The sequence below is a fragment of the Festucalex cinctus genome, chromosome 20 (assembly GCF_051991245.1).
Source record: "Festucalex cinctus isolate MCC-2025b chromosome 20, RoL_Fcin_1.0, whole genome shotgun sequence".
NCBI lineage: Eukaryota > Metazoa > Chordata > Actinopteri > Syngnathiformes > Syngnathidae > Festucalex > Festucalex cinctus.
In genome coordinates, this window is record NC_135430.1 from 21,075,314 (window position 1) to 21,094,111 (window position 18,798).

General features: G+C 38.5%; 1 protein-coding gene across 4 annotated transcripts in view; it reads right to left on the reverse strand.

Moving 5' to 3' along the window:
* Nucleotides 1-18,798, reverse strand: part of cntnap2a (contactin associated protein 2a) — a 232,632-nt gene that overhangs the window by 23,492 nt on the left and 190,342 nt on the right. For all 4 annotated transcript variants that reach the window (XM_077508750.1, XM_077508751.1, XM_077508749.1 and 1 more), the window contains 2 exons: nucleotides 11,997-12,167; nucleotides 3,841-4,059 (listed from right to left, as the gene is read on the reverse strand). In XM_077508750.1, the coding sequence (XP_077364876.1) occupies nucleotides 3,841-4,059; nucleotides 11,997-12,167 (390 nt within the window). The remainder of the gene's footprint in view (nucleotides 1-3,840; nucleotides 4,060-11,996; nucleotides 12,168-18,798) is intronic.

Genomic DNA, 18,798 nt, shown 5'->3' on the forward strand with positions numbered 1-18,798 from the left:
AATATTTCATAACAACCTAACAAACGTTGTGTAAATGTCAGGTCAGTTTGACCCAGGATATTTTTAATGTTCAAAAAGCATCCAGAGAAACAATGTAATAGCTTTTTTTTTTTTTTTTTTTTTAAAGAAAAAATGCAAACGTCGTTGGTATAATGTCGCAAAAAAAAAAAAAAAAAGTTCTTTGACGTCAAGGTGGGCCATTTTGACCCACAGCAAACCTGGAGGGTTAAAATTGGCAGCTGTTGCCCAACTTTCTGTTGATGGCATATTTTAAATAAAACACAACTGGGAATGTGCGTCATATCTTTTCCTTCAGCTTGGTAACAGTTCAGAATCACATTTTGCCAAAAGCTGTCAGGAGCGAGAGCTAGCTTGTTGTTAAGTGATAATAAATAAATAAATAAATAAATGTTATGATGTAATGTTAAACTTTTACATCAAGTCGGGGATTCACAATATTTGATCTTACAAAATGGCCCCCGGGCCGCAAGTTTGAGACCACTGCTTAAGCGCTTTACAAAACAAGAGTCCGAGTCACTGTTATGAAAACATCATTAAACAAGGAAAATCTGTCTATCGATAAGTTTATTTGACCTCTGCTATGATTATTGGAGTTGTGCTTTAAAATGCCATTTGTTTTGGATTAGACTGCATTTGGACCTATTGGTTAAAAAAATAAAAATAAAAATAAAAAATAAAATCTAAAGCCTTTATAATCAACTGTTATTTAGTTGTTGTTTTTTCTTAGGAGAAAGGAAAAAACCATCAACATCTATTTCCAATGAGATGTTATCACAGGCGCTCTCATCTTGCAGCACAGGATTTGCAACGTATTGCCTCGTTAGAAGAGACTTAATGGTCTCGGGCTTGATGGATCCCGCCATGAAAAATCGACTTGTATTGAAATGAAGGGGCGTTTTTGTAATTCCTCACGTCAACGCTGCGAAGTGCAGCATGAATCAAAACAAGTATCAATACGAGAGCGCATTCGTCCTCGCTTAATGTTAACAGAGCAAACAGGAGATTCGAGTTGGAGCGTCTAACGTGCCCGTTACGTCCCGGCACTCGGCGTCGCTGACACATTTGATTGCACTCATGAAATGTTACCTACTGTCTTGGCAGGTGCGTGAGGCCGGTTTCCCTGTGACGGGGTGTCGCACGCATGCAGCGAGAAGCAATAAGCAAGAGGTTGATCCGTTCAGGCAGAAGCCAGAAAAAAAAAAAAAAAAAAGAAGAAGCAGGAGACAAGAAAACATCCAAACAGAAGAGAGAAGTGAGCATGCAAAAAAATTATGAAAATAAATAAATAAAATACATTAATTGAGGGTGAGGCATCAAAACAGATGGTTAAATGAATGAAATGTGAGATTCGGAGTTATATGCATGTATTAAGTGAATCGGGGAGCTAAAAGTTAACCGCGTGAAGTAAATGACAGAAGGTTGATGGTGTAAACATTCACTTTCGAGGCCATTCAAGCAAATGAACCACTGTGCAGTAAACACTAAAGCAATCAAACGCTTGATGAGGAGCACATTGACTCAGAGGAAAAAAAAGAGATGTCGATGGCACCGGAACACGTAATGGAGCTGGAATTTGTTTTGGTGGGGAAATGACACAAACGCATCAGTACACACTTCAACAAACTAATGTTGCCGCCCAAAAGTGCATCCAATGTCTTCATTTCAGCATGGATTGTGTTTTTTTGTTTTTTGTTTGTATTGCTGTCAGGCTTGTCGAAAATCTTACACAAAAACGCAGTATAGTAATTCCTTACATTTTTTTTTTTTTTAACTGAAAGGAGCTTTATGTAGACCTCTTTACTTAATGCTTTTTATGCAGTGTTGTCGCAAGGTAGAATATAACAGTGCTTATTTTTGCTCCCACTAAATTATGAAAGGAGAATAATGCGAGCTGTCCTCTTCTGATCGCATATTAAAGCCCAATCCAGGTTTTGCCATATAGCTCTCATCCCCTAATTGGTCCTCCACAATTTCTTGTGTCATTGGAGCTATTCGTACAATTTGGACACAGAAAATGAAGCGGCGTGAATGAGTTGCCATACGGCGGCCGTTGAATTGAATCGAATTGCAAAGAGCATTTCCACCATGACGAATCCGTTTCCGCGTCACTGACGCTTTCCGGGAGGCAAACTGGGCCAACGAAGGGTGAGGAGGTTGCGAAAGTGACGGTTCGAGGAAATCAAATTTGGAATTTGGAAAAAAAAAAAAATAAATCTCGTGGTCACATTAAGTTGCCTCGGTAACATGATTGAGCCGCTAATCTCTTGATGCCTGCAGCTTGGAAAGTTCGCTTTCTCGACTGCTGAAGCTATGAATGAGGAGACAATAGGAAAGCGCAGCGAGAGACCACATCATACAAAAAGGAAGAGAGCAGATTAGGCTCATAATGAAGCCGGCGCACCTCTTTAACCAGATGTTACATGAGTCAGTGTTCAAATGAGGGATGATCTGTTCATGTCCGCTGGGGACACTCTGGCTCTCGTTGTGCAATGCTCGCTTTTATTTTTTATTTGAAAATAAATGTGAGTCGCTGCTTGAAAACCCCAAAAAGATGACCTCACGTGGTGAATTTTGTTCTACTCGCTCCCACGCATGCAGCGCCCACATGCAGCATTATTGGATGTCTGACTTACCTTCATTAAAAAAAAAAAAAAAAAAAAGTCTTTATCACTTATGAATTCCCGAGAAAGCGCGTGTCCACGTGTGATTAAATATGAAGCTCCAATGTGATTGACAGAGCGGGATTAACATTGAATTCAGATGAACTGAAGCCACTTTAGGCGAGAATTTCCATTGGAGGTTGGCACATCTTTAACTCGGAAAGAGGTATTAAACATTCAAATGTTCCCAGCGGCTTATATACGAGGCGGTCTAAGAGATTAATAAAACGAGTTGAATTAACAGCCATCTATTTTCCAGTCGTGAGAGAGCTGGAGCCCCTCACAGCCGACTTAGGACAGGTGGAAGTGGACAATGTACGGTTTTTGAAAACACAAACACAGCGAGAATAGAATTGTCAGAATCGTGAGGCAGACGTGCGACTGTGCTGCCGTTTTAGTAAAATGTTCCATCCAATGACGTAGCATGACATTTTGGTTTTTCCTCACGGGGTTCTTCTGTGCCCCGCCATGTGTGTGGTTTGTGTGTGTGTGTGGGTACGATCACGGGGATATGGGGGGGAGGGATGGATTTTTCTTTTTGTTGCATTATGGATGTTTTCATTGTTCAGCACTTTGAGTTGCATTTGAATGTATGAAAGATGCTATATACCGTATTTTCCGCACTATAATAAGGCGCACCGCATTATAAGATGCACCTTCAATGAATGACATATTTTCAAACTTTTTCCATATATAAGGCGTTACAGTAGAGGTTGGGGTTACATTATGCATCCATTAGATTGTGCTGCGCTAAAGGAAATGTCAACAAAACAGTCAGATAGGTCAGTCAAACTTGATTAATAGATTACAAAGCAGCTTTCTGACAACTCCAAAATGAATAAACAGCTGTTTTATTATTTTCTCTGAGGTAAAGTATTAGTATTAGCTAGCGAGATCTTCTGCGCATGCGCGTCACCAATCGTGCAGGGTCACCGATAGCGTCTTGACAGCGAGACCTGTTGCGGCTCCGTATCGATCCATATATAAGGCGCACTGGATTATAAGGTCAGCTTTTGAACAAATTGAAGGCTTTTAGGTGCGCCGCATAGTGCGGAAAATACGGTAAATAAAGTTTGATTTGATTTGATTTGAAATGTCCATAGATTTCTTTGCAAACCAGTTATTAAGTGGCCATATTGCTCGCGGTTGTTGGACTCACCCACGTAGAGCTGGCTGAACAATTCTAACCGCGTGTGCCCTTGCGCCGGCGCCGGCCGAGAGACGCGGTAGGTGTGGTCCAGCTGGAGGACCGCCTCCTTGACGTTCCGCTCGGCCATCACGCGGTGCCACTGGTCGTCGTTGAGGGGCGTGTCCGAATGCACCGTCAATTCCACTGGGCCGTTTCCCACATCGAAGGAAAAGGAGACAACTTGGGGAGCTGCGTATGAAGGAAAGAGGAAAATATGGGTCCATGCGCCGAAATCTCAGAAATATGACAGGAAATGAAATGTAACCGACTCGCGCTCAAGCCAGACTGCCAAGTTGGCCAAAGTTGGGTCAGTTTGTTTTTGACCCAATTGGGTCAATTGGGTTACTTAATTCATCCAAAAAGTTGGCTCAAATGAGTAACCTACAAAACAATGCAACAATAATAGTAATATTAATAATTATAATACAATTTTAAAACATTAGTTGCTTAGTGAGTTATTAATTTAACTTGACCCAACTTTTGGGGTTAAATAACTCAAGTTGAACTTTTTGGGTAAATAATTGAAAAAGTAAGGTCAGTTCTTTTTTTTTTTTTTTTGACACAATTCAATTGGTTCAAAAAAAGATTGAATGAAAAGTTGAGTCAAATTAATAACACACAAAAAACTAAAAATGAAAAGTGGGTATGCTTTTGGGGTTAATAATTTCATTTGACCTAATTTTTTTTGGTTAACTAAACAAGTTGAATCGGTTCATTTTTGGCTCAATTCAATTGGGTTACTCAATTCTTCCAAAAAGTTGAGTCAAATGAATAACCCACAAACTCACCTAAATAATTGGTTTGCTTTGTGGGTGTTTAATTAATTTGATCTAACTTTTTTTTGGGTTAACGAAATCGAAAGTTGTGTCGGTCCATTTTTAACCAAATTAGACTTGACCCAAATGTTTTTAGAATCAAAGAGGGCTGAATTGAGTATTAAGAGAATTAAGCAGCAAAATCCAGACGTTTGTATCCATCTCAGGGGGCGGCCATTTTGCAACTTCATTACTGTACTTGAGCAGTTGTTTTCAGTACTTTGTATTTTCTGAATACTTTTTAATTTTATCCATTACGATTTACCACTTGATAAGAAGAAAGCTGCAGACTGCCAGTCAACAATATGAAAGATGTCAGCGAGGAGTGGAAAAAAAAAAAAAAAAAAAAAAATCCTAATAAAAAAACTAACAAAAACAAAACAATATATTTTCAGGGGCTATTTCAGGACAATACTTGTGCACATCCCAGGAGGACAACATTTGAGGATGCCTGGCCTAAAGGAATGATACTTCCTCATTTAGAATCGTCAGCCAACAACAAAAGTGACACTTTGGAAAGCCCCCAGACGTCCTCTTCTGCAGCAGTCGTCTGTACAGGTAAATCTGCACTCAATTTCTAATCTAATGGCTCATTTATTTCAAAGCAATTCATTTGGCTGGTATAGATTTCTGCCCGCTGATACGTGACAGATGTGGACAAGCGCTAATCTCGCGGGCAAGGTCGATAGGCACCGGCAACTGTTTGGCTTTTGCGCGACATACGTTTATGTCCGAGTGACCGTTTGTTTTCTATTTCCATTGCATCCGTTGGCGAGATGGCAAGGCCACGAGCTGGAGCGGAAGCAGACAAATGCATGAAGACAAACGACAGCGGGCGTAAATTAGCAGCAGAGGAAGACAGCAAAATTTAATAGAGCACGATGACCTTGTTTGGCTGCATGATTAATTTTCATAATGACCGGATTTGTGTGCATGTGTGTAGCCAATGGAGTGGGTTGTAGTTAGCCCGAGTTGAAAAGTTGACATCTCAACAGGGGGCGCTGTTTTACAACTGAAGACAAGCACAGAAAGCCTTTGAGTATTTGTGGCTATTTTTTTTTTTTTTTTTTTTAGTGCCCACTGGAGGATTTTGATACCGGAAAGGGGATGGCACTATCTGATACATGTTGACCTCTCTGCGGGTACCATTGATCAATCAATCAAAATGTGTGTGGGGGCACATTGTGACAAGATAAACAAGAACAGTTTCTAATTTAAATCACTAATTTGTGTGCTTAAATGAATGACAGCTCTCCTCATTTGTACTTCTCATTCATATTTTCTATCTATAAAAGGAACAACGCATAATTATTTTTGCACTTCAAAATCCAATGAATACAATTTTCTCTATGATAGGCACGATTGTGTGACGTCTGAATTGAATGAAATGGAGAGAAAACGGGAATAATTTGTGCGTTTTGCCATATGGCAGATATTAAAGAGGAGCAGCAATCTAAAAGACAAATGACCACTTAGCAGCACTATATACATTCCTGCTTCATTACGGCTTCATTCGGTTCCGATATTAGAGGGGCTAATTGTATGCAGTCAATAGGGGAAATAAATGTCTCGTTTTTGCAGTCCAGCCATCCTTTCGCTCCATTTTGTCTCTTCTTTTACAGCTCACTTGCATTCACTTAGCCAATCTTCTGTTTAGATTATTTGCAAGACAAATGACATCACGGGCATTAACCTATAAGATAAATCTAAAAAAAAAAAAAGCGACGCCTCAGAGACAAACAGTCGAGTGTTCAAGCAATGTGACGGCCTTTAGTACGCTGAATTAATGATCCCTGTTGAACAGTGCAGGTCTGCGGCCATTATTGGCGCGCAACGTTGCCAAATCACGTGCATGTGGAATTTAATTGAGTGTGTAAAACGTTTGTACGTTGGCCTTGAGAAAGGCCACCTGATCCTCATCTTTTCGTTGCGCTTTCTCTATTTATCTTTGGATACGGAGGCAAAAAAAAAAAAAGAAAAAAAAAAAGAGCCGAGCGGCAAAAACAATCAAACTGAGCTTGGCGCTCGCCGGGGCGCAAAATCTCTGCCAAGGCTGAACAATCCTAATTTGGATCAGCACCAAATTGCACACAGTCAAAGAGTCCCGCATCCCGCGTATGCCGCTAATTTGTCATGACCGTTGCGTTTAGTGAGAAATCGAGGAAAATGGAATTTATATAAGGTAAAGAAAAGAAAAGAAAAGAACATGCACTTTCAGCGAGATCCACATCAACATCCACAAATCTGTGGCTATACCACTTAAGAGGTTTTGTGTAATCCTGCTCACAAACAAACAAATGAGCAGGGATGACAACATGACCTAATTGTGGAGGCGATAAACAAGGAAATTTGGCTTCTCTTAAGATAGATATTCTCATACATGCACACAAATGTACACTGAAATATCCCTTAGGCGATCCAAACTGGAGCTCAGTCAACATTTTCTGGAAAGTTACTTGCATGCTTCACAAGTTAAACATGCACGTTCACATTTTTTTTTTTTTTTGTACACTGTAATTATTATAGAGCAAGAAATGCAACTTAATAAAAAGGAACAAGTCTGACTGTTTAGTGCAATATGACAAATGCAATACTTTAAAAATTTGCCAAATGCTAAGCTACATAGTAGCTTAGTACACAAAAATAATATTGACGAAAACTGTGGCCTGAGAAGCTAAAAAAAAACTATTTTTTAAAGCAGTTAAAAAAAAAAATCTCTTCATTGTATATACAGTATGGCCTTATTTCAAGGTATTAGTCCTTGCAGCAATAGCAGTATAGGTCGCCCTCTTGTGGCCGTTTTACAATCAGGAATTATGAATTAGAAATTGGAAAAACGGAAAAGTACCATTAAGTTCATGCAATTTTCAGGAAAAATGCTACTTTGGGATATAAATTATATACATTGTCGTTATTGTTTTTTTATTTATTTTTTTGGAAGTTTTATTTATCAAACGTATCAGTGGTTACTTGATATTAGTATTAGTGACTACCGAGTATCAAAAATCCCTAATTTATACACATGGCCAATTTGATTCATTGACTTCTCTTCAAGCCTAATAAATTCTGCAGCAAACAACTGTTTTTTTTTTTTTTTGGATCTACTTTCGATTACGGATCCAACAATGGTCCAAAAATATTGCATAATATTGAAATATCGAGACTCTAATTTGCAAACTTTACTTTTTTATTTATATATATTCAACTTAAATCACTTTTGCACATTTAGTTTTTTTTTTTTTAATGTTTCCATTTAGTGATCCAGAAGTTTTCCACCACTAATCTGTATTTCTACTACTACTTTTTCTCTGCCTTTCATATACTCACTTATTTGGAAGTACATTTCTCATTTGCACAGTTAAAGTTGCCCTGCGACTCTTCAGAAAACTCTTGAATGCTCTTATTAGTTTCTGCTACTTATTCGTCATAAGATGCTGCCCAGAAACCCCCCAAAATTTGCGGCCGCTCGAATTTCACACACATCGGGGTCTTGTAAGGTCTTCACCCAACACATTGGACATTCATCCAATTTTATAAGTCCCAATCCAGTCGAGTATATTCCTCTGCTAAAATCCTGATCCGAAAATGAGGGAGAATGTTTACAACCTTGGGGGCATGAAGTGTCCTCGAGTCTCAAATGACGCATACATCGCCAACGTATTCCTGCATTTTAACAGCCTTCCATACTGCCTGAAATCCTGTTAGTGGCAAACCCCTCACAGTTGGTCTTCAGCGCAGCCTCTCAATTACGTCCGTGCCTTCTTCTTCTTCCTCTTCTTTCTAGTGCGATTCAAAGAGAAATCGCATCCACCTGACAGCTTTGTGTCCACCGAGGTCGGAGTAAATGTGCATTTTGCGCAAGGTCGTGTTTGTGCATGAGAAATTTGAGTCACAGTCATTTTCTTGGGGTCTAATGCTCGTCATTTCATGGCCAGACTCGATTGTGGAAAATGCAGCTATTGCACCATGCAAGAAGGGCAGAGCTCGAGTGTTGTTAATATGCGAGTAAGTGAGTGAGTGTGTGAATGCGTGCACACACGTTCCTTTTTGTGATTGCGTGTCCAACTGCGTGCGGGGTGGGGAAAAATGCAAGATGATAGCACAGCGGGGGAGAAAAAGAAATCAATGTTGAGGGGGCTCTAAGGGATTTTACATACACAGTTTTCTCATGAGTGAGACTTTGGCTGGAGACACCTTGGGATAAAAAAACAGACCTCTTGGCAAGCTTTGAAAAACTTTGACCTATACAACGGTTTAACATAGGACTGTCAGTTGAAATTTAAATTTCTAATTGTAATTAATAGCATGATTTCAATACCGTATTTTCTGCACTATAAAAAGGCGCACCTAAGAGCCTTCAATTTTTTCAAAAGCTGACCATGCGCCTTATAATCCAGTGCGCCGCAAAAGGTCTCACTGTCAAGACGCTATCGGTGACCGGTTTGTAAACTATTAAGAAACTTTGACTGACCTATCTGACTGTTTTGCGCAGCGCCATCTAATGGATGCATAACGTAACCCCAGCCTCTACTGTAGCGCCTTATATATGGAAAAAGTTTTAAAATATGTCATTCATTGAAGGTGCCCCTTATAATGCGGAAAATACGGTAATTAACTTGATTAATCACAAATTAATTGCATGTTTTACATGTCAATTTCCACCCCTATTTGCCATACTCTTGTTAATTAACATAAAAGTAAGTAAGTAACCTTCATTTGTATAGCACCTACTGTGCTGTAAAAAGGAGTGCGAAACATTTGTGTGAGAGGCCATTTTTTTCTGCCACTAGGTGGATTAGCGTTTCATGTTGGACATTGGTGACACCAACAGGACATTTTCTTTTCATATTAAAAGCTAGTGAATTTGAACATAAAGCAAGTTTTGAACTACAACTTGACCTCAGTCCCCACAAATATATCCATTATTATTATTATTATTATTATTACTACAACATCTATTACTGCTAAATTATGTTCTGGTGTCTCCTTTGCAGAACGTTCTATACTTTTATTTTGTAAAGTTACTTGGAGTCACTCCAAGTGACAAGACAGTCATGAGAGTGCCCATGCAGACCTTTTTAAGAGCTGTAGCAACCTAGCTTGGTGCTAACTGCTTAATTGGTGCTGCTGAAGTCGGGAATCGATAGCGGTGGGTCACAATCCAAATGGCCCCTCGACTCCAACTTTTTGGTCTTTAAACGTTGTGTATATTAGCTACAGTGCATTTCAAGAGGGCAATTCCGACTTGGACGCGTCTTCTGCGTCGCAACCAGAATTCCCGTCGTACTTGGCTTTCCAAATTAGGGATGTGCGTTAATCATTGTTAAAAAAAAAAGGATCTTTCATGTGAATCCACTATTAACATACTCATTTTGACACCCTTAGTTTAATAATATGTTGTCATTTTTGTCCATCTTTAAAAATAAATAGTCTTTGAAGAAAACGTTTTTGCTCCAAAATCATTCGTTCGGTTGGCATCCGACTAAAAAAAAAAAACAAGACAGACTTGGCGCGGCACCGGGGTACGGCCAGCAAGCCCCATTTGACACCAAATGTTCAAATCCACTTTGAATCCCAATGAGAGGCAAATGGTCATCTATCTGCATCCACATTTGTGCCAGGAACACACAGCATGATTAAACTGAAGATTGCCATTTTAATTGCAATTTTAACACTCTCAATCAGAATGAAATCCACGACAGCCCGCACGGATCGTAATTTGCTGCGGGGAAAAAGGATCCACGGCAACCTGCCGCATGACACGTAAAGAGACTCGAAAACGGGGATGATGCGCAGATGTCTCATCATTTAGTAGCCATCAATAATGCTTCCATTTCCTTCAAACATCTGCCGGCGTTGTCGCTAAAATATTTAAGGACATGGGATTCGGGGAAGCTTTATAAAAGCGGCTTTTCAATTTCAACATCACCAAAGTGGTACCAGAAGCCACCAGATCCCTGTTCGAACAATCGCTCACATTAGATGGGACATTGCCATTTCCTAGGAATGTTGCAGAACTGATCATTTGAAAATGATGATCATCTCCAAATTGATACTTCTAGATAATGGAAGATTATAGAAGAAAAGGTTGTGAAATGTCCGTCCCGAGAAGTTAAGACTTATTTTCTCATCCTCCCAGCACTTACAGTGTTTTTAATAAAAAAAAAAAAAAAAAAAAAAAGTCTACACACCCCTACGTAACATCTGGGACTTTGTGTTATATTCTAACATGAGAACTAGGGATGCTCCTATCGATCGGTCACTGATCATGATATTCGTGAAAAAGTACGTGATCGGAATATTTGATGGAAGCCTTTCATTCCCGATCAAAAATGGGCAGTCGCGGCAACTCTCCCATTTAACAAGAGTTGGAATGGGATTGGTTCATTGCCAACAAAGCCACAAACCATTTATAAGAGGGTGTGTACACTTGTGCTAGTTCATTTTTTGTTAATTTTGACTTCTCCTCTCTCAAAAAGCTAAAAACAAATCAACAGGGTCGTATTAATGGTAGAAACAGTCTTGATATGATTTAACTTTGCCTCATTAAAAAAAAAAAAAAAAAAAAATATATATATATATATATATATATATATATATATATATATTTATTTTTTTTACAAAAATCTGCCATTTGAACATGGGCGTGTAGACTTTTCTTTTTTTTTTTTTTTTGTATCCACTGTGTGATACTTGCGTAAACGAAAAAGAATATTGGTCAAATGTTCAATGTAATTGACTTAATACAATGCCTGCATGGTTAGTAAAGATGTTATCGAAACAGTTTCAAACAATTATTTGTAGAAGTTAACCGGCATCGTGGAAAAAAAAAACAAACGGACTTTGGCGAGCCCATGTAACTTTGTTGTTGTCATGTGACTAAATAAGGTGACCAAAAATGTTCGATACCGCTTGACTGAGCGCCGATGCGCTAGATTTACCCTAATAAAAACTAGAACTTAAACAACAGGTGTGGTGATGCTGTGACACAAAACCTTCTGATCTTTGCAAAGGCGAAAAGTTTGAAGTGGATCTCATTAGATTGTGAAGGTGCCCGTGTGTGAAAATACACACAATTACGGTGACAGGACTATGTGGGTAAGTCCTCGTGTGTCATCACATGACAATTTCTTTTTTTTTGTATGGAAATTAAAGGAGGCAAGTGTTGGGAAAAACAATGATTGCCTTAAACAATTCCAAAATGTACAAAGTTTATGCGTTTATATTTTCAATTTCATTAGCTTTGATCAAGAATTGCTGTTGTACACCACAGGGGGAAAAATAGTTGCGAGTGAAAGATTGTCAACTTACATTTGAGCTCTAAACGTATGAAGTCTGTGTTGCCAAGGTTTTCCAGGAAGACCCCATATGGAGCACTGGTCTTGAAATAGAACGAGATGTCAGCACTGGTCTCCCCCTGGAAGGTGGCAAAGTGAAGGTAGGATGATGGGGTGGTGAACGAAGCCGCGTTCCAGTAGTTATCTGTCAAAACACACAACAAAAACAGATTTCTGTTTAATGTGAACGCCTTTAATATAGTAAAGGTTTCATTTTTAATATCTACATATATATTTTTTACTTGATTTTTACTTGCTATCTGGCTCATAATATTAAAACACAATTATCTCACCCCTTTTTCTTCACATTTCACCATGAACTCATTCAAACCCAAAAACGTATTTATACGTCTTTTAATAGTTTGTCCTTCACTCCCAAAAACATATTTATACGTTTTTATGTTTTTCCTTTATGCGAGAGCATACAGAAGGCTTTGATACAGCTTCAGGCATGAAGTGGGTTGCTTAAAGCAATGGTAGTTATTACTAAAACGGCCAGCAGGTGGCAGCAGAGTATAAGAGATCAGCCAGGGCCATGTTGCAACAAGCTCTTTTTGCCATTGTTTTCACCAGGAATATGAATAATGATGAAACTGAGCTATATTCTAATACTAGCTGCTGCAAAACGGAAACAGATACAAATACAATTTTTTATTTTTTTTTCCTGGTGAAAGAAGAGACTAATATTTCTTTTGGTAGGTTCCATGGTTTTATAGCAATGGAACAGAATATTCTGTGGACCTTGCAAAATCAGTCAAAATGCAGTAAAAACAGCTGGGAGCGAAGGGGGTTGCGAAATGTGAAAATGGCTGGGAGGGAATGAGTTAATAAAACACACTCTGGAGACGTTTTAACGTAGCCTGTCGTTTTCTGCAAGTTCAGTAAAATGTAATGAACAATTGATTCTAATTTGAAAACAGCAGCACAATCAGATAACGTCTTTTCATTCCGGATGAGGCGCCGCGGAGGTGAGAGGAGTTCAAAGTCTGGCTCGACTTTCTGATAACAACTTTTCTAATGACTTATGATTGAAGCCGAAGAAGCGGCTGCTAATGAAGACAAAGTAGCTTCATGCTAAACAGCTGCTGATGAATTATCAGACTGTGGTTGATGAAGTGACGCCACCGTCGCTGCCTCGCTTCGCCTTGTCACGGCTTTGCACGCTTCTGATTGCTCAGGGGACGTTGCGGGGCGGTTCGAAAGCAGGGGAAGACCGTTTAAAAGTAGACAAATTAAGAACAGATGTGAAAGAAAGATAAAAAAGGAGTGACGTCTGTTAAAAGGCTGGCGACAGGAGGGTGGGGGGGGACTGAGCAAGTGTGGCCAGTTTTACATTTCTGCGTAGTGCATGAAGAATTGAATTGATTGACTTTCAAATTAAAATGTTCATATGAATAGTATTTTTCTAGTGTATTTCTTTGTAACTACACTAAAGTATAACTTGACAGGATCTTAAGCAGCACACCTAAGGACCAAAAAAAAAAAAAGTCTTAGAATTATTTTATTCTCATAGTTTAATATTTTTTTCTTTTTATTGTGGCTCTAGTACCGGTTTGTATGAATTTAAAAGTATTAGTCATTTTTTCATTTATTTCAGGCACAGTCAACATAAACAAGACATCCAAATCATAATTTTCCAATCAATACTTTCGTAAAACTTGGCCTGAAAAGGAATGGTAGGAAGAAATTTATGATACGATTACCAAACATCATTCATTTCATTTGGTTTAAATTTAGAGATCATTTATTCATGACCATCCAATTTTTGATTTGATTTTAGCTCCTTGTTATAATTATTGCTCCTGTAAAATATGTTCGTAACATCCCTAAATTGCTACTGTAAAATATGAATCGTAACATCCCCAAATATTAAGTTTTAGTCATTGGAATACATTAAAAATGTCATTTGAACACCTTTGGACTCAGCATGGAGCCCTGGGGTACACCACAAATAATGTCAACATCTTCTGATGTATATTTTCACATTTTTTTTCCCCCACATGGTCCCCTTCTTGTAAAATAACTTTTTAACCAGCTGCACCACAAATACTGTATTGTTCCATTTAATTAATAAAAATGAATAATCTTTTTTTTTTTTTTAATCAACATAGATACCAACTGGATATTTCTTCTGTTCTGGGGCATTTGCGATTTCTTCGAAATCGACTTTGAAGTTCAAGTATGTTTATTTAGGCATAAAACAAGTTTGCAAAAGCACAGCAAGCAAAGTTTTTGTCTGTGTGTGTAAATCTGTTCAGACATCAGTTCCGTCCATCTGCATGCGTACGTACAGTAAAAATGTGCGCGTGTGTGCGCTTGTACCTCCTGAATCTTTGCGATAAGTGTTGCTCTTCCCGCATGACATAGCTTAGACCCCCGTTATCATGATTGCTTTACATCCTGTCACCAGGGCCAAGGGCAGATAGCGGCCATGTTATACACCCGCGGACAGCGTTAACATGCATGGCCACCTATTGATTGCGATTTTCAAGAGTTGTTATGTTGTCAAATTGGAATATCGGAAAACTTCGGCTTAATTCACAATGCAGAAACGAATGTGTTGTTCAGTGTTTTTCGGCGTGATTGGAAAAACTCGGAGCCAAGATAATGACGACAGTTTACTCTCGACTCTCAGCTATGTTAAAAAAACAAAACAAAACAAAGTTGAAAAAAAAACATTGCATACACAATGCTTCTGTATTGTACTCTGCATTGACAATAGCAGACCACACACACAAACGGGGTGAAAAAGTCAACGATGGTGTGATATTGATTTGTATGCACTGCCTGGAACGTCAAAAGCCGCCAGCAAGAAGAGGGGGGGGCGACAAGCGACATATAGAAGCAGGAAGGACACAAGTATAAAGAAGTACAGCCCGAGGCTGAGTCACGCTTCAGGAGGAGGGAGAGAGAGACAACAAGAAGTCAAAAAAAAAAACAAAAAAAAAGAAAACGTGGGAGGTTATGGAGAAAGAGCTCAAAGGATCTCAGGTATGAGCTGCAGGAAATGTGAGGGAGACAGAAAGTGAATGTTGGAGAGTAAACTGAGTTGCGCAGGAAAGCAGTACAGCCAGTAGGCGGCGCTATGTGGCACATTTATTCGGCGCTAAAACACATGAATATCTCTTTTTTTGAATGTGTGATACTCAAAAGCACACGTAAAAAAAAAAAAAAAGAAGTTTGGCCTGCTCGATATATATTGTGAGTTGCCTATTTTCAAAAATGCGATGGCAAGACATTCTCAAAGGCGTTTTCACACTGCACTTAGCAAAGTGCAGTGTGCCAGCAAAGAACCCATTTCATTGCGTATTCGATAGGAGGGTGTGAGGACGGAACGTCTCGTCGCATTGTGGGAAAATGTGCCATTGGAAAGCAGCGCGCTCTAAAAAAAAAAAAAAGAGGATTTGTTGAACCAATTTAGGATTACAAATTGAATTGTTGACCAATCGTTCATGACACTTAATAGTTTGGACTGCAGTCAATTTGGATTAACTGAATTGAGGTCAATTTATGAAGTTGAATGAAGTCATAATGAATTCAACTTAATACATTCATGCACTCTGGGCTAACTTAATGCAATCGCGTGTTACCAATTGTAACAATTTTTGTCAACTATTCTGTTTTTAATCTTAAATTGATTCAACAATTTACTTTTTAGAGTGCAGCACGGTGATTTCAGAGGATCCATCCAAAAGGAGAGAGACTGGCAGAGTGTTGTCTGAATGAAATCTTCAGCTTAGTGATGAAGTTTTGCCTCCACAAGTGAAAAATCCAATAAAAAGAAAATCTTTTGAGTACTTTTAACACACGCTAGTCTAGTATTAAGTCCCTGCTTGTCCAAGTATTTTGACCAAAGAAAGTCCCACATCCTTTAATTGACATTTGGGAACTTTTCTATTTTCACAATATATTTCCTTTAATTACATAATTTATTCACAGTTCTTGAAGCAGCGGATTGTTTTAACATATTTAATAAACTAAATGTGCCAAATATAAATGTGGCCTCTGCATTCTTCATTCTTTGTTTATGCTCTTTATGGAAAAAAAAAAAAAAAAGTTTGGACAGCAAGGCTGATAAAGAAAAGCAGTTAAAGGCCAAAAAGAAAAAAAAAAAATCTTTCAAGTTATTCGGTGAAGCTTCTAATCTAAACTCCTTTCTGCTCCTGCGTGAACATTTTTGATGTTACGTTACAGGCCACAAGAAAGCAGAGTGCATTTCAGGGATATTCAAATTGAGTTATATGCTAAGTGCTTTCCTTGACAAGCCATTTTATCTGTCTAATTGGTTCTCAAGGTGCATACAGAAATTGTCATTCTGTTTATGCCGCCTCTTGTGCTCTTTGTCTGGAGCGTTTCTGCTCAGCCAAAGTACTGTAACCTTCATGCTGAAGGGAGGCAGCTTTGATTTTTTTTTTTTTTTTTTTTTTTCCCCTATTCAAAATCGAGAATATCTCAAGACTTGGCACTGGCCTTCAATGTCATCTGCTTCTACTGACAGGGTTTCATTTGGTCATAATGAATAGTGGAAGTCGAACATTCAAAGGGCATATTGTATTGTAGGAGGGCCACTTTAGTGTTAGATTACATTTATACATAGAAAAATACCAGCGTGAGATGGTGACGAAATAGCACTAGCAGATGGTACGGATGACGGATTTGACCCGCGCGGTCATTTGCATCGATATTACGGAATACACCAACACATTACAAATTGAAATTCATGCCTAACATTAGTTGTTCAGTGCTGATAACTACGGTATGCTTACACAATGGTGTAAAAAAAAAAAAAAAAAAAAAAAAAAAAAAAAAAAAAGACAAGCTAGCTATTTATTTTGATTTCACATTTCCCACAAGAATCACATCTCTTTAAAGTTTAAAGTCACACTCAGGTGGGTAGAGTCGCCAAAAATTGTACTCAAGTAAGAGTAGCGTTACTTCAAAATAATATTACTCAAGTAAAAGTGAAAAGTAGTCATGAAAAATAAAAATAATCACTCAAGTAAAAAAATGTCTTCACTGAAAAGAATGCTCAGGTACAGAATAACTGCTTGAACATAAAGTCTGATTTATTTTTTAAAAACAATATGTCATCAGACAGACAAATACATAAAAAATTATGTGCAAATTCTGGCATCTTCAAATGATAAAATGAAAAAAGAAAAAAACTTTTTGAGCTCGAACAACAGTGCAAGCAGACCCATTAGCCCAATTCACAAATTGTGGCGTAACTCGCTCGGCACCAAGAAAAAAAAAAGAAGAAAAAAAAAAAAAGAAAAATGAAATGCAATGTCACTTTTTTTTTTTTTCCCCATTTTTTTGAATGCTACGACACAGTCAAGCGGAGCGCTTACCAAAGTCACACAACAGCATTGACAGATTTTGAAACTCGATGCACACTAAAGGCACATTTCATTATTAGGCACACCGTAGCGTATTGAGAAGATGAAGTGCGCCTTATGGCTGTAAAAATACGGTAAATCTAATATATGAAAATGGGGGTTAACGAGGCACTCATGTAGCCCAATATAGCGCAGTAAGAGTAGCAAGTAAAATTGAAATGTGTTGTGTGATAAAACTACTCTTAGAAGTACGAATTTCTCTTTGTCTTCATCTTTTTTTTTTTTTAATGCCAATTTTTTTAATGACACTGCACACAGACAAATCATGCACCAAAATTTCCCCCAAAACGACATTAGTCATTCCCTTTGAAATCCATAATCGTACGGCAGCTGAGCGTCATGCACAGTATGAGAAGCATCAATCTTGGACTGAGTTGCTATTCAAACGTGACATTTCTAATACGTGTTTAATGGGCCAAATCTAATACGAGTCTCATGTTCACATTTCTTGGTCAGCAATACGTGAACATATCTCAAAGTCACCTGCGTTTTTAAAGTTAGTTTATTCATTTGAAACACAGAATGAGACGAAAATAAATAACATGGCCCTCGTCAAGTGAGAGCGAGGTCCGTCTTTGGCAAATTGTGCCGGCCATACTGCCACGTACACACACAGATGTGATGTCATGGGTCATTAAATAATGGTTTGTTTGTATGTTGGCAGCGCCATGTTGATGAGACATTAGTAAGAGCGCCGCCAGATTGTGGACGAGGGACCCATAATGAGTATGACACCAAGCAAGGAGGCAGGCCAGGTGGTTGGTCATGTTCTGCATCCTGAACACAACCGGTCCACTTCCTGTCGGACACACTGACAGTTGAACAGTCTTGCTATTTCATCATGGAACGCCTCAGTGGGTTTGAAATGTATCTTCGGTGAGCGTTCAAATGAGCATATCGACACTTGTGCCGAGCAATGAGATGGCGCAGGTCCACTCCATTATTTCCTTTAGTGTGAAAAATGTGCAGTCAACAAGATGATACACAAAGCATTATTATCCTAATGATCAAGCTGCCTTGCGCCACGGATAAAATCCACGTTTGCTTTTTCTTGCGCCCAGGTTATTACTTTCCAGAACACCCGCGGTGCTTTGTTACGTCAAACCCCCAGTTGCAAATATAACCCTTTATCTCTATTGTATCCTGTCCATCCATTTTCAAATCCCAAGTTATCATAAATAAAAAGGGACAAATATTAAGGAACTCCTTCAGTTTCATTTTTTTTAACTCATTTACTCCCAATAACGTATAAATACGTTTTTTTATGTTCTACGTGTCCCAAAGACGTATTTATACGTTTTATTTTTTATTTTTTTATGCTACAACATACAGAAGGCTTTGATGCAGCCTCTCAACTGCAAAGAACGGTTGCAGAAA